The sequence below is a fragment of the Erpetoichthys calabaricus genome, chromosome 2, assembly GCF_900747795.2.
Source record: "Erpetoichthys calabaricus chromosome 2, fErpCal1.3, whole genome shotgun sequence".
Taxonomy (NCBI): Eukaryota; Metazoa; Chordata; class Cladistia; order Polypteriformes; family Polypteridae; genus Erpetoichthys; species Erpetoichthys calabaricus.
Window position 1 is genome coordinate 334701057 of NC_041395.2, and position 25021 is coordinate 334726077.

The 25021-nt window shown below is 41.2% G+C and overlaps 1 protein-coding gene across 1 annotated transcript in view; it reads right to left on the reverse strand.

Annotated features, from left to right (window-relative positions):
* The window catches only part of LOC127526760 (immunoglobulin superfamily member 22-like), a 95388-nt gene that overhangs the window by 39478 nt on the left and 30889 nt on the right, over positions 1 to 25021 (reverse strand). Inside the window, exons 4-5 of the mRNA XM_051923486.1 lie at positions 15863 to 15962; positions 10783 to 10819 (exon numbers count right to left, since the gene is read on the reverse strand). Of these exons, the coding sequence (XP_051779446.1) occupies positions 10783 to 10819; positions 15863 to 15962 (137 nt within the window). The remainder of the gene's footprint in view (positions 1 to 10782; positions 10820 to 15862; positions 15963 to 25021) is intronic.

Here is a 25021-nt window from a genome sequence, read left to right on the forward strand (position 1 = left end):
TGGTTCAGGGAGCATGAGACATCATTTTCACACGTGGAATGGCCACCACAGAGTCCAGACCTTAACCCCATTGAGAATCTTTGGGATGTGCTGGAGAAGGCTTTGCACAGCGGTCAGACTCTACCATCATCAATGCAAGATCTTGGTGAAAAATGAATGCAACACTGGATGGAACTAAATCTTGTGCCATTGCAGAAGCTTATCGAAACAATGCCACAACGAATACGTGCCGTAATCAAAGCTAAAGGCTGTCCAACGAAATATTAGAGTGTGTGACCTTTATTTTTTGGTGGCGACTTTTTTTTTGGCCAGGCAGTGTATAATTACTAGTCTGCGAATAACCAAATTAACTCGGTGATGGTGATTGGTGACATGTGCCTTGATGTCACATCCAGCCTACTCCACATGCCTTAATGTCAGTCATTAAAGAAGAAAGAAAGAAGAAGTCATTAAATATCAACTGCTGCACTTGGAAAGCACTAAAATCTGTCATCAAGGACATTAGAGACATGCATGTCAAACACGTGGCCCCCGGGCCACCTGCGGCCCGCAACAAATCTGTGCGGCCCGCATGACAGATCCTAGTTAGCACTAAACTTGTACAAAATGATTACTATTGTTTGTGATTGAATCATTCTGCTTCTTCGGTGTTACTTATTGGCTTTTCTTACTTCTGCCTTCTGACAAAAGCGCATTTTCCCATGGCATTATGGTACCGGAAACGTCATCTGCTTGTATAGCAACGAGCCTTGACCAAAGTTAATGAGCCGCGAAATCGCAAATGAAGTGCCAGGCTGCAGCAGGGGCGGCCTTAGGCATGTGCAAACTGTGCACCTGCACAGGGCCGCCACGCCAATATATATCTATACTAATAAAAGGCAAAGCCCTCACTGACTGACTGACTGACTGACTGACTCATCACTAATTCTCCAACTTCCCGTGTAGGTGGAAGGCTGAAATTTGGCAGGCTCATTCCTTACAGCTTACTTACAAAAGTTAGGCAGGTTTCATTTCGAAATTCAAAGCATAACGGTCATAACTGGAACCTCTTTTTTGTCCATATACTGTAATGGACTGCAGCTCGCTGGCCGTGGGAGGCGGAGTTGCGTATCGCGTCATCACGCCTCCCACGTAATCACGTGAACTGACTGTGAACTCAGTACGTAGAAAACAAGGAAGAGCCCCAAGGAGCGCTGAAGAAAACATGCATTACACAATTGAGAAGGCAGCAAAACAATAAGAAGCGAGCGAGTGACGCATACAAGCATATTCATAAGTGCAGCTAAGGCGGAAACAAAGCACGGTGTAAACCGTAAGTTTAAATTAAGTTTAGCAAGATTGCTTTTCTCCTGTAAAACTATACGTTGCATTCTCAACAGTAAGCTTCCACGACTTGCTCATATTACAACCGGAGTGCTGAACTGACAACGTGGTATACAAAGAGAACTATAACAATCGTAATAAACGAACAATAAAACAGCGGGGAACCCGTGGATTAAATAAAAAGGCTGCTTCCTTGGCAAAGCAAGGAAAAAGGATGATCTTATATGGCGTTCGTTTATAAAACAGTGGAGAAGCTGTGTAAAGACTGCTTCACAAAAAAACAGCAGAGCGCCTTATATGAGCAGGCAGTCAGCTAAAGAAGGGAATCAATAAATAACTATAATCGTAATAAACGAACAAAAAATAGCGGAGAATCTGCGGATTACATAAAGGAAATGGGTACCTGAACAGAAAAGTGAGTCTCAAATACCTACACAATAACTATAACAATCGTAATAAACGAACAATTAAACAATACAGAACCGCTAAGCAAGGAGAAAGGACGGCCTTATATGGCGTTCGTTTATAAAACAGCGGACAGGCTGTGTAAAGGCAGCATCACAAAAAAAACAGATCCTTAACAAATTGTTATTGGTATATTTTCCCTCAGTTTAAAAAGGTTTTCTTTTCTTCTTAATTAAAATTTAAAAGCAATACTTCACCACTGCGAAGCACGGGAATTTGGCTATATGCAGTGAGTGTGTACGCCTGATGAGCCCAGAATTAGGGCGAAACACGTGTCGCGTACTCTTTGCATTATTTGACAGTAAACTATTTTCAACCATTCTATGATCTGCTTCTCACAAATGAGGGCACTGTGGCGGATGTTAGCTGACTTGCTGGCCAACCACAAGCGTTACCTGGTAGGTAACCACCCATACAATCAGATTGTGATTCAGACTACGAATGCCATGAATGTAATTACCCCGATCTACATGCTGTCAAATAAACGAACCACACGCCGTGGCGCAATGTTAGGGGCTTCGCCTCTAGCGCTGAGGTTCGATTCCCGTAAGGGAGTGCAGTGAGTGTGTATGCCTGATGAGCCAAGAATTAGGGGGACACACGTGTCGTGTACTCTTTGCATTATTTGACAGTAAAACAATTTTTCAATCATTCTATGATCTGCTTCTCGCAACTGAAAGAGGGCACCGTGGCGAATGTTAGCTGACTTGCTGGCCAACCATAAGCATTACCTGGTAGGTAACCACCCATACAATCAGATTGTGATTCAGACTACGAATGCCATGAATATATAAGTAGATATGTATATGCATATATATGTATATATGTGAATGTATGTATATATGTATGTCTATATTTATATATATATATATATATATGTGCATATGTATATATATATATATATATGTAGATATGTAAATTTGTATATGTATATATATGTATATGTGGATGTGTATATGTATGTATATATATATGTATATGTAGATATGTGTATATGTAGATATGTATATATATGTATATGTAGATATGTGTATATGTAGATATGTATATATATGTATATGTAGATATGTGTATATGTAGATATGTATATATATGTATATATGTATATGTATATATATTTTTACATAACCTCTTTAACACACTACTTCTCCGCTGCGAAGCGCGGGTATTTTGCTAGTTGAATATAAAACAGAAAGAGAAAATAATGACACAGCTGACGGCAATGTGGCCGAAAAACATTGTGTTACTTGTTATTTAGTACACTGTATTTACTAATATCGCTCGAGTCAGAGCAGTAAGCTATACTAGTATTATAACGTTCTGCCGTAATGAGAATATCATGGGCCGCCACTTGATTTTCACGAGCGTGTCATGAGCACAAGGCGGCTATGCAGTGTCCGCAACGGACTGGCGAAGGTTCACCGATTCTTTCTCTACCCAGGGCCGCCACGAGCCTAGAGCCGCTACTGGCTGGGCTGCTGAGACTGGCCACTGGGCAGAACTGACCATCACGTGTAGTAATTACTCGCAGACTACAGCTGAAGATCTGAAGTGGACGCGAGAAGTTGGCGAGTTGTTCATTAACAAATTTTTGTGCTTTTGAGTTTGTAAAATTAGTGTAGGTCAGGGGGCTTTTTGCATATTGGCTTATTTTACAATATAAACTTTGAAGTAAACTTAGTAAAGTAAAATTAGATTTTTGGAGGATTTGTTTTCCAACTTGAGTTACTGAGCAATGAATTCAGTGAGCGTTTTCGTAATTTCAGTTCACACGAACAGGACTTTACGCTGTTTACGTCACCCTACTCTTACAACGTTGAGAATGCGCCTGAGAATATCCAAATGGAATTGATTGAACTGCAGTCAGATTCTATTCTGAAGGCAAAATACAATGAAATTGGTGTGCCAGGCTTGTATGCTTACCTGCCATCCTCGTATGTGTAGATCCTTAAGTTGGCATCGAGAGTATTGCCTATGTGCAGAAGCACTTACCTTTATGAGCAATTGTTTTCGTTAATGAAAGCTACCAAAAGCCCACATCGCTCAAGACTTACCGTCGAGCACCTTTCATCCCTCATAAAAGTTACAGCTGCACAAGATTTCAAATCTGATATTGACAAACTGGTTACTAACAAGAGATGCCAAGTGTCGGGACAAAAGAAATAGATCTCACAGATTGTATGGAAATAAATTGCTTTTCTTTAAACTTTTCAGTATTGGAAAGAAAGCTACAGTAACTTTGTATAATAGTATTTGTTACAGTGCGGCCCACTGACGCACGTATGGCAGTCGAAGCAGCCCACCAATGGTAGTGAGTTTGACATGCCTGCCATAGACGATGCTGTGAGAAACTGAACAAGTACAAACAAGTATATTTAAAGTTAAAGTCGTTGATTTGAGTGAGGACAAGTCCTGTTTAATGTTCTGCTCCCAAGCTTGAATGTGACATTTCCTGCTTATCAGGAATGTGATAGAGTTTTTTGACACTTTGATTTATTTGGCAGACATGTGCTGCTGTTGTATTTAATTAGACAATTCCTTGTATACCTTATTAAACATGTGAGCAGCAGTACGGCTTCATGCTAGGAATGATCACTACAGATGCGATGTTTGCTATGAGGATGCTGATGGAGAAGAATAGAGAAGGATGGAAGGAGTTGCATTGCGTCTTAGTGGACCTGGAGAAGGCGTATGACAGGGTGAGGAGAGAGGAGTTGTGGTGTTGGATGAGGAAGTCGGGAGTGGCAGAGAAGTATGTGCGAGTGGTACAGGATATGTATGAGGGAAGCGTGACCATGGTGAGGTTTGTGGTAGGAGTGATGGATGTGTTCAACATGGAAGTGGGATGTATTCCCACCTGCACCTCAGAAGCGGTCGTCCACCTGAACCTAAGCAGGTTTGGGCCCAGCCAATACTTGGATAGGAGACCATCTAGGATAAGCTTGAGTGGCTGCTGGAAGAGATGTTGGTGAGGCCAGCAGGGGGCGCTTACCCTGTGGTGTGAATGTGAATCTGTATCACCCTCACCCCCCATGCAACACTGTGCTGTAAAAATTGTGCTATCCTTTGCATGAGACATAAAACCGAGGTCCTGACTCTCTGTGGTCCCTTCGTAAACAGTAAGGTATACCCCGATGTCCTGGCTAAATTGCCCACCATGGCCTAGTCATTTTGGACCCCCTAACCATTCCCTGTATCTAATTGGCAATCTCTCTCACCCCTTTACCACTTAATGGCTCATGTGTGATGAGCGTCCTGGCACAATAATGGCTGCTGTTGTATCATCCAAATGGGTGCTATACATTAATGGTGGCTGATGTGGCACACTACTCACTGAGGTGCTTTGAGCAGTGACAAATCACTTTATATCATTATTATTATTATTATGAGCAGCAGTATGATTTCATGCCAGGAAAGAGCACCACAGGTGCGATGTTTGCACTGATGGTGTTGATGGAGAAGTTTAGAGAAGGCCAGAAGGAGTTGCATTGCGTCTTTGTGGACCTGGAGAAAGCATATGACAGGGTGACTGAGAGGAGCTGTGGTATTGGATGAGGAAGTCGGGAGTGGCAGAGAAGTACGTAAGAGTAGTACAGGATATGTACGAGAGACGTGTGACCGTGGTGAGGTCTGCGGTAGGAGTGATGGATGTGTTCAACATGGAGGTAAGATGTATTCCCACCTGCACCTCAGAAGCAGTCGTCCACCTGAACCTAAGCAGGTTTGGGCCCAGCCAGTACTTGGATAGGAGACCATCTAGGATAAGCTTGAGTGGCTGTTGGAAGAGATGTTGGTGAGGCCAGCAGGGGGCGCTTACCCTGTGGTGTGAATGTGGATCTGTATTGCCCCCCACCCCCACCCCCCATGCGACACTGTGCTGTAAAAATTGTGCTATCCTGTGCATGAGACATAAAACCGAGGTCCTGACTCTCTGTGGTCCCTTCGTAAACAGTAGGGTATACCCCGATGTCCTGGCTAAATTGCCCACCATGGCCTTGTCATTTTGGACACCCTAACCATCCCCTGTATCTAATTGGCAATCTCTCTCACCCCTTTACCACTTTACGGCTCATGTGTGATGAGCATCCTGGCACAATAATGGCTGCTGTTGTGTCATCCAAATGGGTGCTATACATTAATGGTGGCTGATGTGGCACACTACTCACTGAGGTGCTTTGAGCAGTGAGAAATCACTTTATATCATTATTATTATTATCATGAGCAGCAGTATGATTTCATGCCAGGAAAGAGCACCACAGATGCGATGTTTGCACTGATGGTGTTGATGGAGAAGTTTAGAGAAGGCCAGAAGGAGTTGCATTGTGTCTTTGTGGACCTGGAGAAAGCATATGACAGGGTGAGGAGAGAGGAGCTGTGGTATTGTATGAGGAGGTCGGGAGTGGCAGAGAAGTATGTGAGAGGATATGTATGAGGATACATATGAGGGAATATGTACAGGATATGTATGAGGGAATTGTGACAGTGGTGAGGTCTGCAGTAGGAGTGACGGATGTGTTCAAAATGGAGGTGGGATTACATCAGGGATTGTCTCTGAGCCCTTTCTTATTTGCAATGGTGATGGACAGGTTGACCGACGAGATTAGACAGGAGTCCCCATGGACTATGATGTTTGCTGATGACATTGTGATCTGTAGCGATAGTAGGGAGCAGGTTGAGGAGACCCTGGAGAGGTGGAGATATGCTCTAGAGAGGCGAGGAATGAAGGTCAGTAGGTCCACCAAGACAGAACACATGTGTGTGAATGAGAGGGAGGTCAGTGGAATGGTGAGGATGCAAGGAGTAGAGCTGGTGAAGGTGGATGAGTTTAAATACTTGGGATCAACAGTACAGAGTAATGGGGATTGTGGAAGAGAGGTGAAGAAGAGAGTGCAGGCAGGGTGGAATGGGTGGAGAAGAGCGTCAGGAGTGATTTGTGACAGACAGGTATCAGCAAGAGTGAAAGGGAAGGTCTACAGGTTGATAGTGAGACCAGCTATGTTATATGTGTTGGAGACAGTGGCACTGAACAGAAAGCAGGAGACAGAGCTGGAGGTAGCAGAGTTAAAGATGTTAAGATTTACATTGGGTGTGATGAGGATGGATAGGATTAGAAATGAGGACATTAGAGGGTCAACTCAGGTGGGAGACAAAGTCAGAGAGGTGAGATTGCGTTGGTTTAGACATGTGCAGAGGAGAGATGCTGAGTATAATGGGAGAAGGATGCTAAGGATAGAGCTGCCAGGGAAGAGGAGAAGAGGAAGGCCTAAGAGAAGGTTTATGGATGTGATGAGTGAGGACATGAAGATGATGGGTGTAACAGAACAAGATGACAAGGATAGAAAGATATGGAAGAAGATGATCTGCTGTGGCAATGCCTAACGGGAGCAGCCGAAAGAAGAAGAATATTTTTCAGGGTTTATTTGGTTACGTGGTCTATGTTTTTCCTAAAAGTTAGAGTGGCAACACTGCTCATCTCTAAATATATAAAATCCAACATCTGTATGTCTGTCCACTTTTCACGAGAGAACTATTTAATGGATTTAGATCGGGATCTATACTAATAAAAGGCAAAGCCCTCACTGACTGACTGACTGACTGACTGACTGACTGACTGACTGACTCACTCACTCACTCACTCACTCACTCACTCACTCACTCACTCACTCACTCACTCACTCACTCACTCACTCACTCATCACTAATTCTCCAACTTCCCGTGTAGGTAGAAGTCTGAAATTTGGCAGGCTCATTCCTTACAGCTTACTTACAAAAGTTAGGCAGGTTTTATTTCGAAATTCTATGCGTAATGGTCATAACTGGAACCTGTTTGACTGACTCACTCATCACTAATTCTCCAACTTCCCGTGTAGTTAGAAGGCTGAAATTTGGCAGGCTCATTCCTTACAGCTTACTTACAAAAGTTAGGCAGGTTTCATTTCGAAATTCTACGTGTAATGGTCATAACTGGAACCTGTTTTGTGTCCATATACTCTAATGGAGGAGGCGGAGTCACGTATCGCGTCATCACGTATTACGCCTCCTACGTAATCACGTGAACTGAAAACGAGGAAGAGATTTACAGCACAAGTCAAACGCGGGAACGAAGGTAAATGACGTTAATTGTTGACTGTCTTTTAATACTGTGTACTTGTTGAGTGTCTTTTAATACTGTGTAAGCATACATATTAACACATGTGCAATTAAACGTGTGCATTTACGGGGTGATTTCTCAGGCTTAAAAGCTCGCCTTTTATTAAAAAGGTAAATGCAAACTCTTTTCATTCTGAAGGGCACAAACCACGTTAGATTTCAGCCGTTAAACGCGCAAAAATGTCAGTACACCAGATAAATAAGCGCAACATATTATCAGTTGTATTGTATGCTTACAACACATATAGAAATGTGTTAATCATTAACTAATATTATGGGATGGTGTTTTTCGACTCGCGCCTTGATTGAAACGATTGCATGTCTTGGTGGGTTTGCGTAGCTTATTGTCAATATCTTTACACCTCTTTTTAAGACTTAATTTAAAAAGGTTTTCTTTTCTTCTTAATTAAAATTTAAAAGCAATACTTCACCGCTGCGAAGCCCCTCTAGCACTGACGTCCGACGTTCGATTACCGTAAGCGAGTGCAGCGAGTGTGTACGCCTGATGAGTCAAGAATAAGGGGGAAAGACGTGTCGCGTACTCTTTGCATTATTTGACAGTAAACTATTTTCATCCATTCTATGATCTGCTTCTCACAACTGAAGGCACCGTGGCTGATGTTACCTGACTTGCTGGCCAACCATAAGCGTTACCTGGTAGGTAACCACCCACTCACTTCACTCCAATACGGGAATCGGACGTCAGCGCTAGAGGCGAAGCCCCTAAAATTGCGCCACGGCGTGTGGTTCGTTTATTTGACAGCATGTAGATCGGGGTAATTACATTCACGGCATTCGTAGTCTGATTCACAATCTGATTGTATGGGTGGTTACCTACCAGGTAACGCTTATAGTTAGCCAGCAAGTCATCTCGAAGTGATCACTCGAGTGAACGCAGCTTCACAAAAAAACAGATCCTTAACAAACTGTTATTGGTATATTTTCCCTCAATTTTAAAAGGTTTTCTTTTCTTCTTAATAAAAATTTAAAAACAGTACTTCGCCGGTGCGAAGCGTGGGGATTTGAGCGACTGACGCATACAGACATATTCATGAGTGCAGGTACTTCGGAAAGGAAGCACCGTGTAAACCTAAACTTTAAATTAAGTTCATAGACCTTCAAAAGTTTGCCATTGATTTGAGGCAAGATTGCTTTTCTCATGTACAACTATACATTGCATTCTTAACAGTAAGCTTGCACGGCTTGGTCATATTACAACCTGAGTGCTGAACTGACAACGTCGTATACAAACAGAACTATAACAATCGTAATAAACAAACAAAAAAAAAAGCGAAGAACCCTTGGATTTAATAAAAAGGCTCTTTCCTTGGCGAAGCAAGGAAAAATGGAAGACCTTATATGGCGTTCGTTTATAAAACAGCGGAAAAGCTATATATATATATATATATATATATAATATATGTGTATATGTATGTATATATATATATGACAGCAACACTCATAACAATGACAACACAATTACATTGACAATCATGTTACGTTATTTTTAAAATGTTTCCTTTACTTTTTCATAACCTCTTTAACACACTACTTCTCCGCTGCGAAGCGCGGGTATTTTGCTAGTTTTTTTATATCATTTGCTTGAACATTCCGGTTAATTTTGCGACTTCTCTAGTATCATAGTTCGCTTGTAGTACCAATTTATTTATGCAAATCCAAGAGACATGCAGTGGGCCGAGGCCCCCCTCACTCACACGACAGCCTCGGGGCATATCTTACATTAAATTAGCTAGCGAATGAGAGAACTACTTAACGGATTTTTATCTTTTTTTTTTCTACAATTTGCTTGAACATTCCAGTTGATGTTGTGACTTCACTCATCGTGCTAAGAATTATAGTTTGCTTGCAGGAGCGATATAGTCACACTAATACGAGACTGAGGCTGTGGGCCGAGGGGAGGGGAAAGCGAGATGTCAGGAGTAGGGAGCCGGGCAGGGCCCTCCTCACTCCCGCGCCAGCCTCCGTTCGAGTCGCTTTACCTCTGTGTTTTGGAGAGTACCTTGCCTTTGCTTAGCTAGCGATACCTTTTTGTTTATTGATTTTTAAAGTTTGCCCTGTTTCACTACTACGCAGGCAGTGCCGTTGGGATGGCTAGTGTATAATAAAGATGTGCCAAGAGCTTCCTATTGCTCATTGTTCAGTCGTCTGTTTGTAACTTTTTCGTTTTGTTTAAGCGTTCGTCCTAAATGCCACATTTTAATTTAGTTTTTGTTTCATTATCGTCACAGAAAAAATGTCGTTGATGAGTATTTTTCCTCTTAGTTTTTATCAACAAAATGAACGCTGATTAATCGTCAGCATGTCGCCAGCCAGCTGAGCAAACCGAGGAGAAACATGAAACAATAGCAAGACCGGCTGAGGATTAGTTAAAAATGGGTATTGACCTTCTTGTGTTCCTCACTGAGACGGCACTCAGACCTGAGGTTCATCTCCACTTAGTGCCGTAGTCAGGTCTTGATCTGCCGCTCGTACGATACTATTTCAGGTACACCGACCTCTCATGTCTGTCACCTGATTTAGTCTTATTTTCTTTCTTTTTAACTTTGGCACACACACTCAGCAGCTTGAAGTGCCCACAGGCTGCGGTGGTTCTTTGCCCGACACTTGGCTTTATGAATGCATTGGCTACCTGTGTCTGTCATCTGCGGCTCCTCTGCCATTCTCTGAACAGCATCACCCCACAGCTCGTGGAATTCTAAGGAGTTGTTCAGTCGCTTACCCCCATATAGCAGCTTACAATGGCAAACTTTTATTAAAGGAAACCAATCAAGATGACTAAATCACCGATCATGGCATATGGAGCTTCACGGACACATTTCTTACCTTTTCTTTAGCATCTTTTTAAAGTCCATCTGGGCACCTGCTGAACAGAAAAAGACAATGAGGAGCATTAACTACGCTTGGACTGAAACAGCAGCCGGGCGCCACAAATAAACTTAAGTCTTTATGTCAAGTTTATAATAATTCTTTACATTTATACAGAACTTTTCTCAAAGAGTGTTAGAGTGGGGAACCACTAATGTGCAGCATCCACCTGGATGATGTGATGGCAGCCATTATTGCGCCAATACGCTCACCACACATGAGCTGTTAGGTGATGAAGTGGTGAGAGAAAGAGTCAGACAATTAGAGACAGGGGATGGGGGCCAGAATGACCAGGCCATGGGAGGCAACTTAGTCAGGACCACAGGATACATCCTACTCTTTATGAAGGATGCCCAGGAATCTTTTATGACCACAGAGAGTCAGGACCTTGGGTTTATGTCTCATCTGAAGGAGTGCGCCATTTTTATAGCATAGTGTCCCCATCACTGCAGTGGTGGCACTGGGATCCACATTCACACCACACGGTAAGTGCCACCTGCTGGTTTCATCAATACCCATTCCAGCAGCAACCCCAAGCTTTTCCTAGATGGTCTCCCATCCAAGTACTGGCCAGGTCTGAATGTGCTTAGCTGCAGGTGGGTGACCCCTCTGGCATGGATGCTGTTTATGTTTCTGTAATGACATCTGTCTCAGCACTTCTCCTGGTTTTGCCTTAGGCCTACTGGCAGTCAATCAATTTAAAAAAGTTGATTTTATATAACACCTTTTACAGCAGACCTTTCATGAAGGGCTCTGTAACTTCGGGCATTCAGTGGGCAAACTGACTTGTCCTTACTTGTGAAGAATGGGTGGGTGAGGCAATCAACCTGGGGGACCCCTGTATCTCTGCTTGCTTTTCATTACAACTGACTTCTCAACTTCCACCCCGCTTCTTTCTTGAAAAATGCCAACCTGGTGCCATTCACATTATGAGAGGAACTTTTCTAATTATTCCCATATTTTGGAACAAATTGAGATCAAGTTTTGTTCATTTATTGATTGACACAGTAGATCTCTGTGTGTTTATCGCTTCCTTCATCTTGAAATCAAAGGCAGGATGGCCTTCCTGTTAGTGCTCAGTGTGACCCTGAGAAAATCACATCTCCTGTCTGTGCTTACATTGTAAAAAACAATTGTACTGTATCAGTCTATCAGTCAGTTAATCAGACTTCATTTTATACAGTGCTAATAGCAACATCAAATCAAATCAATCAAATCAAAATCTGTATTGTCATTGTAGCAATGAGACATTGTACAACGAAATTTTAGGTGCAATTTGTAATACAGTATGTAACATACATAACCTCTTGGATTATCTATCTTATAGAGTAGTTTTCTCTATCAGTCTCTTAAATGGCGCCTTATTCCTGTCTGTCTGTCTGTCTGAAATAATGTCTTGGATTGTCTTGGATCTATCTATCTATCTATCTATCTATCTATCTATCTATCTATCTATCTATCTATCTATCTATCTATCTATCTATCTATCTATCTATCTATCTATCTATCTATCTATCTATCTATCATATAGTGCCTTTCACTATCTATCTATTATATAGTACCATTCATATCTACAGTATCTATCTATCTATCTATTATATAGTGCCTTTCACTATCTATCTATCTATTATATAATGCCTTTCATTATCTATCTGTATATCTTATAGTGTGTTTCATTATCTATCTATCTATCTATCTATCTATCTATCTATCTATCTATCTATCTATCTATCTATCTATCTATCTATCATATAGTGCCTTTCATTATCTATCTATCTATCTATTATATAGTGCCTTTCATTTCTATCTATCTATCTATCATATAGTGCCTTTCATTATCTATCTGTCTATCATATAGTGCCTTTCATTATCTATCTATCTATCTATCTATCTATCTATCTATCATATAGTGCCTTTCATTATCTATCTATCTATCTATCATATAGTGCCTTTCATTATCTATCTATCTATCTATCTATCTATCTATCTATCTATCTATCTATCTATCTATCATATAGTGCCTTTCACTATCTATCTATTATATAGTACCATTCATATCTACAGTATCTATCTATCTATCTATTATATAGTGCCTTTCACTATCTATCTATCTATTATATAGTGCCTTTCACTATCTATCTGTCTATCTATCTGTCTTATAGTGTGTTTCAGTATCTATCTATCTATCTATCTATCATATAGTGCCTTTCATTATTTATCTATCTGTCTATCTTATAATGCCTTTCATTATCTATCTGTATATCTTATAGTGTGTTTCATTATCTATCTATCTATCTATCTATCTATCTATCTATCTATCTATCTATCTATCTATCTATCTATCTATCTATCATATAGTGCCTTTCATTATCTATCTATCATATAGTGCCTTTCATTATCTATCTATCTATCTATCTATCTATCTATCTATCTATCTATCTATCTATCTATTATATAGTGCCTTTCATTTCTATCTATCTATCTATCATATAGTGCCTTTCATTATCTATCTGTCTATCATATAGTGCCTTTCATTATCTATCTATCTATCTATCTATCATATAGTGCCTTTCATTATCTATCTATCTATCTATCTATCTATCTATCTATCTATCTATCTATCTATCTATCTATCTATCTATCTATCTATCTATCTATCATATACTGCCTTTCATTATCTATCTATCTATCTATCTATCTATCTATCTTATAGTGTCTTTCATTATCTATCTCTCATTTAGTGTCTTTCATTATCTATCTATCTATCTATCATATAGTGTCTTTCATTATCTATCTCTCATTTAGTGTCTTTCATTATCTATCTATCTATCTATCTATCATATAGTGTCTTTCATTATCTATCTCTTATATAGTGTCTTTCATTATCTATCTTATAGTGTCTTTCATTATCTATCTCTCATATAGTGTCTTTCATTATCTATCTATCTATCTATCTATCTATCTATCTATCTATCTATCTATCTATCTATTATATAGTGCCTTTCATTTCTATCTATCTATCTATCATATAGTGCCTTTCATTATCTATCTGTCTATCATATAGTGCCTTTCATTATCTATCTATCTATCTATCTATCTATCATATAGTGCCTTTCATTATCTATCTATCTATCTATCTATCTATCTATCTATCTATCTATCTATCTATCTATCTATCATATACTGCCTTTCATTATCTATCTATCTATCTATCTATCTTATAGTGTCTTTCATTATCTATCTCTCATTTAGTGTCTTTCATTATCTATCTATCTATCTATCATATAGTGTCTTTCATTATCTATCTCTCATTTAGTGTCTTTCATTATCTATCTATCTATCTATCTATCTATCTATCTATCTATCTATCTATCTATCTATCTATCTATCTATCTATCTATCATATAGTGTCTTTCATTATCTATCTCTTATATAGTGTCTTTCATTATCTATCTTATAGTGTCTTTCATTATCTATCTCTCATATAGTGTCTTTCATTATCTATCTATCTATCTATCTATCTATCTATCTATCTATCATATAGTGCCTTTCATTATCTATCTATCTATCTATCTATCTATCTATCTATCTTATAGTGTCTTTCATTATCTATCTCTCATTTAGTGTCTTTCATTATCTATCTATCTATCTATCATATAGTGTCTTTCATTATTTATCTATCTTATAGTGTCTTTCATTATCTATCTCTTATATAGTGTCTTTCATTATCTATCTTATAGTGTCTTTCATTATCTATCTCTCATATAGTGTCTTTCATTATGTATCTATCTATCTATCTATCTATCTATCTATCTATCTATCTATCTATCATATAGTGCCTTTCATTATCTATCTATCTATCTATCTATCTATCTATCTATCTATCTATCTATCTATCTATCTATCTATCTATCTATCATATACTGCCTTTCATTATCTATCTATCTATCTATCTTATAGTGTCTTTCATTATCTATCTCTCATTTAGTGTCTTTCATTATCTATCTATCTATCTATCATATAGTGTCTTTCATTATCTATCTCTCATTTAGTGTCTTTCATTATCTATCTATCTATCTATCTATCATATAGTGTCTTTCATTATCTATCTCTTATATAGTGTCTTTCATTATCTATCTTATAGTGTCTTTCATTATCTATCTCTCATATAGTGTCTTTCATTATCTATCTATCTATCTATCTATCATATAGTGCCTTTCATTATCTATCTATCTATCTATCTATCTATCTATCTATCTATCTATCTATCTATCTATCTATCTATCTTATAGTGTCTTTCATTATCTATCTCTCATTTAGTGTCTTTCATTATCTATCTATCTATCATATAGTGTCTTTCATTATTTATCTATCTTATAGTGTCTTTCATTATCTATCTCTCATATAGTGTCTTTCATTATGTATCTATCTATCTATCTATCTATCTATCTATCTATCTATCTATCTATCTATCTATCTATCTATTTATCTATCTATCATATAGTGTCTTTCATTATCTATCTATCATATAGTGTATTTCATTATCTATCTCTTATATAGTGTCTTTCATTATCTATCTTATAGTGTCTTTCATTATCTATCTCTCATATAGTGTCTTTCATTATCTAGATAGATAGATAGGCACTATAGACTATAGACTATATTAACTAGATAGATAGACAGATAGATAGATAAATCTAAAAATCTAATCTAATCTTATCAAGATTCGTTTCTCTCTCTTATGCAGTCCATGATTCTCTGTTTTTGTCTTTGTAATCTCTTAAGCAGTGCCATTCATTTCTATGTGTCTGCCTTATAGAGAGCCTTTTGGCCTATGCCTTCTTTACAGTGACTCTCTCTTCTCATTCTCTGGAAACATGTTTCTGTTTATTTCAGTGAACGTTATTTATTTATTTTTTTTATACGAAACTTTGTTTTCCATTTTCTTCACTGTACTGACAAATCAAAGAAGTAAAACAAGTCTTGAGCCACACATCTAATGTAACACGCGGCACACTCCACGCGCAGGCTTACGCACTTCCTCCGACGACAAGGGAGAAGGTGTAGATGGCGTCTGCATGGTTATTGGAAGCCGTGCACTTGTAGTTGTCTGCGTCGTCTGCAGTGATGGCCTTTAGCTGTGGAAAAAGAAGAAAATAAAGTTTAATGTTGGCCATGACGTGAGCATGTGTGTGCATGTGTGTGTGTGGTGGTCCTGACATTCACCAAGGTATCTTTAAATACTTAATACAGTGCACCAGCAGAAGTCTGGAAGAGTTTAGGACAGGGGTGTCGAACTCCGCGTCCTGGTGGGCCGCAGTGGCTTCAGGTTTTCATTCTAACCCTTTTCCTAATCAGTGACCAGTTCTCGCTGCTAATTAACTTCTTTTCCATTCATTTTAATAGCCCTTGCTTTTAAGGATTCAGTCTTCTGAATTTATTCTTTTCTTCATTAAATGGCAGCCAAACAGAAATGAGATGAGAAACGAGTTGACAGATGACCAGCTAAATTAGGGCTTCAAACTCCAACCAATCTCTTAATGAGAAGCCGATTCTTGCTGTTAATTAAACTCGTTATTTAATTCCATGGCCTGTTGCTGCTCTCATTCTGCCACAGCACACATTTCCAAAACTGTTAATTTTCTGTTTTTTTCTAAGAACTCCTTCTAAATGTTTTGGTGACCTGAGCCATCAGCACAGGCGAGCTAGTCATGTGGCGGCTCATTTTGTGTCTCGTTATTGTTTGGCAGCTAATTAAGAAAAAAGAGACAACTAAGGGGCCTGAGTCAAGTCGGAGTGGTGGCTCTGAGGCTAGGGATCTGCACTGGCAATCGGAAGGTTGCCGGTTCGAATCCCGTAAATGCCAAAAGGGACTCTGCTCTGTTGGGCCCTTAAGCAAGGCCCTTAACCTGCAATTGCTAAGCGCTTTGAGTAGTGAGAAAAGCGCTATATAAATGCAAAAAATTATTATTATTATTATTAACTCAGTTAGGATGAAGGCAAAAGAAGTTAATTAGAAGCAGAAACAGGTCAGTAGTTAAGAAGATGGTTAGAATGAAAACCTGCAGCCACTGCGGCCCATCAGGACCAGAGTTTAACACCCATGGTTTAGGGCAGGGGTTTCCATTTTAACCCTTTTATTAACGAGTGCCCTGCTTGTGCTGCTAATGAACTTCACGTGATTTCATTTTAATTGAGTTGCTTTTTTAAGATTTGTTCCCCTGAATTTCTTCATCGTTCCTCTGAATCGCTTTGTTTCTTTCCTTAAATGGCACCCAAACAGAAATTAAATCTGAAGTGCGGGAGCCAACAGAAGACCAACTAAGTCAAGGCCTCCAACTCCAACCAATTTCACTCCAACCAGTTGCTTAATCAGGCGCAGAGTCTTGTCGTTAATTAAACTCGTTCTTTAATTCCATGGCTTGTTGCTGCTCTCGTGGTGCATTAGCAGACATTTCCGAAATTGTAGATTTTCACTTTCTAAGAGCAACGTTGTGGACCTGAGCAGATTGACATTCCTGAGACCTTCACCTTTCTTTATTTTCAGATACTGTATGATGGACAGCAGTTGCTTTGACTCATTTTGTATCTCATGATTGTTTGGCTGCTAATTAAGGGAAATGAAAAAATTGAGGGGTTTGAGTCTTCAACAGCAAATCATTTAAAATTAGTTTAAGTCACTAAGTAAGAAAAGGGTTAGAATGAAAGCCTGCAGTCACTGGGGCCATCCAGGACCCCAGTTTAACACCCGTGGTTTAGGAGAAAAGGGAGTAGATGTGCCATGGGGTCTCATGCAGAAGATTAATGAGCAGGAGAGAATAGCAGAGGAGTGGAGGTGCAGTGACATTTGTACCCATCTGTAAGGAGAAGGGTGACATTCAGGATTGTGGGAACTGTAGAGCAGTGTTTCCCAAACTCACTCCTGGGGGATCCCCTGTGGCTGCAGGTTTTTGTTCCCACCAGCTTCTGTTTTTAATTGGACTCCTGGGCTAATTAAGTGTTGTGTTATTTCCCAAGTTCTGTGTTTTGGGAACAATATAGAAATTAGAAAACTAAGTTTGGTTAAAATGTACCAAGCAGTACTATGGGAGTAATGTATTTTTTTAAACAATATTTTCATTCTACTTTTCCAGGTGTTCTAATTGTTTAATTAATCCATTATTTACTAATTTGTAGGTCTGACGCTAAAATATTTGCGTCCTTTGATTATTCAGTTTTGTTTTCCTGGGTGTCTGCTCCAAGTCAAGTCAAGTTAAGTTGGGGAGCATGCACTGGTACAGTGTGTTGCCGTACCCACTACAGAAGAAACAACTTGGGATCCCGGTTGGCAACCCCCTAGGCAGACATGCAGTCCAGTCCTACCCTCCGGAAATGACCCTCTATCTGCCTCAGCCAGGTGTTACGTGGGAGACCCCTTGGCCTGGTGCAGACACTTGGGTCCCCAACAATGAGGATCTTATGAGCTGGATCACCCTTGGGGAAACGCACCACATGGCCGTAGCGCTGTAACTGACGCTCCCTCACAATGCAGGTCATGTGCCTCATTTGGGACTCCATGAGCAACACAAAGTCAAACCAACGGTACCCAAGAATTTTCCAGAGAGCCAAAGGAGTCCAGTCTTCATCTCAGGTCACTGGATAGCGTCCATGTCTCGCAACCATATAGCAAGACAGGAAGCACCAGGACTCTAAAGACTTGGACCTTCGTCCTTTTGCATAGATATCGGGAGCACCACACACACCTTTTTAGCGACCTCATGACCCCCCCCATGCTCTCCCAATCTGTCTACTGACTTCATATTTTTAGCAAGCTGGTGTTCAATAGACAGCATTCCCAGATTGTTCAGTCTTTCCTGTCTCATAGTAGAACGCTAACTTACTGAATGATCTTTCCCCTTCACATACAGACACAGGAAGACAACGTAAAGCCACACAAAGTTCTCCAAACATTCCCTCCAATCCAAGAGAGTATATCGCATTCAAGAGATCAAGAGCTCCCAAACCACAATCACGTTCTTGATGTGAATCGCCTCATCTTTCAAATGATCTGACAGATCCTTTGAATATTTTGCATCTAAATTTGCACAAGAGGCTGAGATCTTCTCCGTGCTCATGCTCCTGAAGTTTAAAATGGCGACATATGTTGTTTAGGCTTTCAAAATGACCGGACAATTCTGAAATGAAGGAATCCATCGTAATGTGAAATGTGCCTCTTCTGAATTTTACTTCTGGATCTTGGGATTTCCGATCATCTGCTTCCGCATCAGATCCGTGAGACTCAATAAGACGACTTGGTCTTTTGTGACGCTGACCTGATCTGAACACTGCAGGGATTTCCTTTTCATTTGCTGCAGCTTTAGTGAGCCTCCCACTATCTGGGCCCCTGACAAGTGCCATGGATGCCTCCCCGTGGCAGTGGCTCTGGCCCTGACACCTGTTATTCTGTTCACTTCTGTTCACAAAGGTTCTGGCATTCCTAAAGTTCAGTTCTGGGTTCACAAATGGCCAAAACAAATCAGCTTCCTCAAGAAATGTGTCAGTCTATTGAGGAATGAAGGTTACTCCTTGTGTTAAACTGTCAAGAAACTGAAGATTTTGTACAAAGCTGTCCATTACTGTCTTGAGAGAAGAGGGCCAACTGGATCTAACTGGTATAGAAACAAGAAGGGGAAGGTCGAAATGGACAACTGCATAAGAGGAGAAGGATATCAGCGTGTGTGGTCTGAGAAAGAAACACCTTACAGGTCCTCAGTTAGCGTCTTCACTAAATACACACTAGATACCAGTGTCATCTGTAACAGAGAAAAGTTGTCAGACGAGGTGGAGCAGGACAAAGCGGCGTCCCAACTTTTTTTGGAAATGGGTGTTCTAAAGTTGGCTTCAAATTGTTGGGGTTTTTGTATTTCTTTCAAAATTTGAACACAAAGCAAAACACCAGCAGCCATTCCACCTGCACCTCAGAAGCGGTTGTCCACCTGAACCTAAGCAGGTTTGGGCCCAGCCAGTACTTGGATAGGAGACCATCTAGGATAAGCTTGGGTGGCTGCTGGAAGAGATGTTGGTGAGGCCAGCAGGGGGCACTTACCCTGTGGTGTGAATTTGGATCTGTATTGCCTCACCCCATGCGACACTGTGCTGTAAAAATTGTGCTATCCTTTGCATGAGACATAAAACCGAGGTCCTGACTCTCTGTGGTCCCTTCGTAAACAGAAAGGTATACCCCGATGTCCTGGCTAAATTACCCACCATGGCCTAGTCATTTTGGACCCCCTAACTATTCCCTGTATCTAATTGGCAATCTCTCTCACCCCTTTACCACTTAATGGCTCATGTGTGATGAGCGTCCTGGCACAATAATGGCTGCTGTTGTATCATCCAAATGGGTGCTATACATTAACGGTGGGTGATGTGGCACACTACTCACTGAGGTGCTTTGAGCAGTGAAAAATCACTTTATATCATTATTATTATTATTATGAGCAGCAGTATGATTTCATGGCAGGAAAGAGCACCACGGATGAGATGTTTGCACTGATGGTGTTGATGGAGAAGTATAGAGAAGGTCAGAAGGAGTTGCATTGTGTCTTTGTGGACCTGGAGAAAGCATATGGCAGGGTGCCTCGAAAGGGGCTGTGGTATTGTATGAGGAAGTCGGGAGTGGCAGAGAAGTATGTGAGAGTGGTACAAGATATGTACAAGGGAAGTGTGACAGTGGTGAGGTCTGCGGTAGGAGTGATGGAGGTGGGATTACATCAGGGATCTGCTTTGAGCACTTGCTTATTTGCAATGGTGATGGACAGGTTGACAGACGAGATTAGACAGGAGTCCCCGTGGACTATGATGTTTGCTGATGACATTGTGATCTGTAGTGATAGTAGGGAGCAGGTTGAGGAGATCCTGGAGAGGTGGAGATCTGCTCTATAGAGGAGAGGAATGAGGTTCAATAGGACCACCACGACAGAATACATGTGTGTGAATGAGAGGGAGGTCAGTGAAAAGGTGAGGATGCAAGGAGTAGAGTTGGTGAAGGTGGATGAGTTTAAATACTTGGGATCAACAGTACAGGGTAATGGGGATTGTGGAAGAGAGGTGAAGAAGAGAGTGCAGGCAGGGTGGAATGGGTGGAGAAGAGTGTCAGGAGTGATTTGTGACAGATGGATATCAGCAAGAGTGAAAGGGAAGGTCTACAGGACGGTAGTGAGACCAGCTATGTTATATGGGTTGGAGACGGTGGCACTGACCAGAAAGCAGGAGACAGAGCTGGAGGTGGCAGAGTGAAAGATGCTAAGATTTGCATTGGGTGTGATGAGGATGGAGAGGATTAGAAATGAGGACATTAGAAGGTCAGCTCAGGTTGGACGGTGGGGAGACAAAGTCAGAGAGGCGAGATTGGGTTGGTTTGGACATGTGCAGAGGAGAGATGCTGGGTATATTGGGAGAAGGGTGCTAAGGATAGAGCTGCCAGGGAAGAGGAGAAGAGGAAGGCCTAAGAGAAGGTTTATGAATGTGGGGAGAGAGGACATGCAGGTGATGGGTGTAACAGAACAAGATGCAGAGGACAGATCCGCTGTGGTGACCCCTAACGGGAGCAGCCAAAAGAAGAAGAAGAAGATTATTATTATTATTATGATTGCTTTTTGTCCTGCTTTTCAAACTGCAATCAGTTACAGGTCACCTCAGTACATGGTGAACGTGCTGGATGCTGGATGATCCGGCAGTTTCTGTTCCTGTCCATCTCAATTTGTGCCCAGGTGGTTCTTTGATATTGCCGTTTTGATGCGTTTCATTTGAAGTGTCTAAACTCCTCAGATTTCCAGAAGCTGTCGTTCGGCTGAATGAGATTCATTAATTGCCAGGAGCGTCTGTCAGATCAGACTACAAAGAGAGAGAAGCTGAGCCCCATCGAGGCTTTCATGTGTCATCATGTAATGCAATACTGAGAGTCCAAACTGTGTGACCCCCCCAGACATACCTGGAACATAATCACACTCCTTTGAGCAGGAATAATCAAAGGCTTCAGGGCGGATTTGCTGGAGAAACCATCGGCTCCCACAAGAGTCATTTGCAAGTGTGCGATCAATGCTAATTGAAAAGTGCAGGAAATTTGCCTTTCTTCGTAACGCATCAATCAGCGTTGGCTCCTCTCAAATTACTCGAGCGTGTTCTGAACGTGCCGTTACCAACGGATGATTTTTTTTTAAGTGTGCAAGTCTACAACATGCTGGCACATTTTTTTTCATTCTGTGTTAGAGTTACTGAACCAAGATGGCATGAGTTAATTTCAGATAGCATGAGCTGATTGATCAAGACAAGTCTAGCTGCAAACCTCCGGGGCTCTGCTGAACAGGATTGTATGTTTGTATCACACGGTTTACACAATGGAAACTCGGAGTGGAGTCGTTACCTGAGAGACACTCAAATTGCATGACACGCCCACTGCAAGACACGCCTACTTGATAGTCCTCACAACTCTTGAGTCAGAAGACCACCCCCACAACCCTAACCTTAACCAGAGGGTTAGGATGTTTAATGAAAACAACGTGTGCGATACGTCTTGAAGTGAAACAGACACAAAAGAGTGGGCGTATCATGTAACATCACTGACGTGTAATGGAAACGCTGGTAAACGTCATCAGATGTTTGCAATTTGATTGGCTCCCTGACAGAGTGGAGGTCTGCATCTGGACCCAATAGGATCGATCCATTCCACTCTCTCAACGAGTTCAAAGCTGAGTGTGACGTAGATGGGATGGGAATTGACTTCCCCTAATCTGAGGTGGCCTTCCTCCTCTGGAAAACAGCTTTGGTATTACAGCAGCTGACCGTGTACCATCAAGCCATGATCATGGGTCAGATTATAGGCGATGGTGAGACTGCCCACCAAATCAGTGCACTATGTTGTACCAGCTACCAGTGGAAGTACAGTAAAGCCATCTCATCAGGCTTTTGATTTGGTGATCAATCTCCATCCTTACGTATAGAAAGTCTAAGGGTGATGAGTGCTTCAAAGAAAGATAAAAAACTCTTAAGGTGTGTCAGCATGGCATTGGACTGTTAAAACAAGCAGCTTAAATGACCTGGAATTCTGGGTAACCATGTCAGTTTTTGAGAAGGGTTGCAGAGCTTTTCGATTCAAAAGCTCCACTGGAGTGCCAATTGGATTGCATGTTTACGTCACATGATTCTCTTCTTTTTTCAGCTGCTCCCGTTAGGGGTCACCATAGCAGATCATCTTATCCTTGTCCTTGTCATCTTGTTCTGTCACACCCATCACCTGCATGTCCTCTCACGCCACATCCATTAACCTTCTTTTAGGCCTTCCTCTTTTTCGGCAGCTCTGTCTTTAGCATCCTTTATACTCAGCATCTCTCCTCTGCACATGTCCAAACCAACACAATCTCGCCTCTCTGACTTTGTCTCCCAACAGTCCCACTTGAGCTGACCCTCTAATGTCCTAATTTCTAATCCTGTCCATCCTCATCACACCCAGTGCAAATCTTAACATCATTAACTCTGCCACCTCCAGCTCTGTCTCCTGCTTTCTGGTCAGTGCCACCGTCTCCAGCCCATATAACATAGCTGGTCTCACTACCGTCCTGTAGACCTTCCCTTTCACTCTTGCTGATACCCGTCTGTCACAAATCACTCCTGACACTCTTCTCCACCCATTCCACCCTGACTGCACTCTCTTCTTCACCTCTCTTCCACAATCCCCATTACTCTGTACCGTTGATCCCAAGTATTTAAACTCATCCACCTTCGCCAACTCTACTCCATGCATCCTCATCATTCCACTGACCTCCCTCTCATTCACACACGTATTCTGTCTTGGTGGTCCTACTGACCTTCATTCCTCTCCTCGCCAGAGCATATCTCCACCTCTCCAGGGTCTCCTCAACCTGCTCTCTACTATCGCTACAGATCACAATGTCATCAGCAAACATCATAGTGGTGGTCCTATTGAACCTCATTCCTCTCCTCTATAGAGCATATCTCCACCTTTCCAGGGTCTCCTCAACCTGCTCCCTACTATCGCTACAGATCACAATGTCTTCAGGAAACATCATAGTCCACGGGGACTCCTGTCTAATCTCGTTTGTCAACCTGTCCATCACCATTGAAAATAAGAAAGGGCTCAGAGCCGATCCCTGATGTAATCCCACCTCCGTCACTCCTACCGCAGACCTCACCACGGTCACACTTCCCTCGTACATATCCTGTACCACTCTTACGTATTTCTCTGCCACTCCCGACTTCCTCATACAATACCTCAGCTCCTCTTGAGGCACCCTGTCATATGCTTTACACCACAAAAACTCAGAGGAAGGTCTGGCATGACATGCCCACTATAAGACAGTCTTCATCACTCGTAAATTAGATGACCCTCTCACAACTCTAATCTTAAACACAGTGTGAGGATGTCCTATGACAGCGTTTCTCAACCTTTAAGTATTTGCAACCCGAGTTTTCATAACAGTTTTAATCGTGTTTTTTTGAAACCCTAATAAAATTTATTCCTATATTTTTTGCTGCCGATACACCGCTACAAGTTTAAAACTTCCCTACGAATAGCGAAATTACGATACATATGGCAACATTTGCGCCCCCTTTTTTGTTACTCTAGGGGGGCGTGCCCCACAGTTTGAGAACTGCTGTCCTATGAGAAAGACATGTGTTTTGATTTTTTTCACACACAGTAAGTCCTGTATTATTAACCCTTAAACTGCCACGTACTTAGGGGTTAATGCACCCCTGGACGCCAAATATTTTTTTGCTGCACTTTTTAAGTAAACATCACAATTCACAAAGAAAATATTAAATTTTAATGGAACACTTTTTTTTTTTCATGCAAAGAGCATCACTTACTGCAACACTGATCATTTTACACACTGCCAATGAACTGTAAAAACTACTGAAAAAAACTACTGCAACAATCTATTGTCATATGTAGAAGGTGCCACTGACACCATTGATGAAATTCAGTAAATCACTGTGCTGGCTGCACTTGAACTGGCTGCACATAAGCACACAAAGGTAAGCGCTGATGCCTGCAGGCTAGTCTAGTGCAGCGGCTCAATCCCAGTGACAGTGATGCTGCAGTGCTGCAGGGGGCGCCAGTGGTCATGAGCTGGCTGCTCAACGAATATACAGCACGGACTGATCAGTTCCAGCATGCTGGCAAATTGCTCTGGGAAGC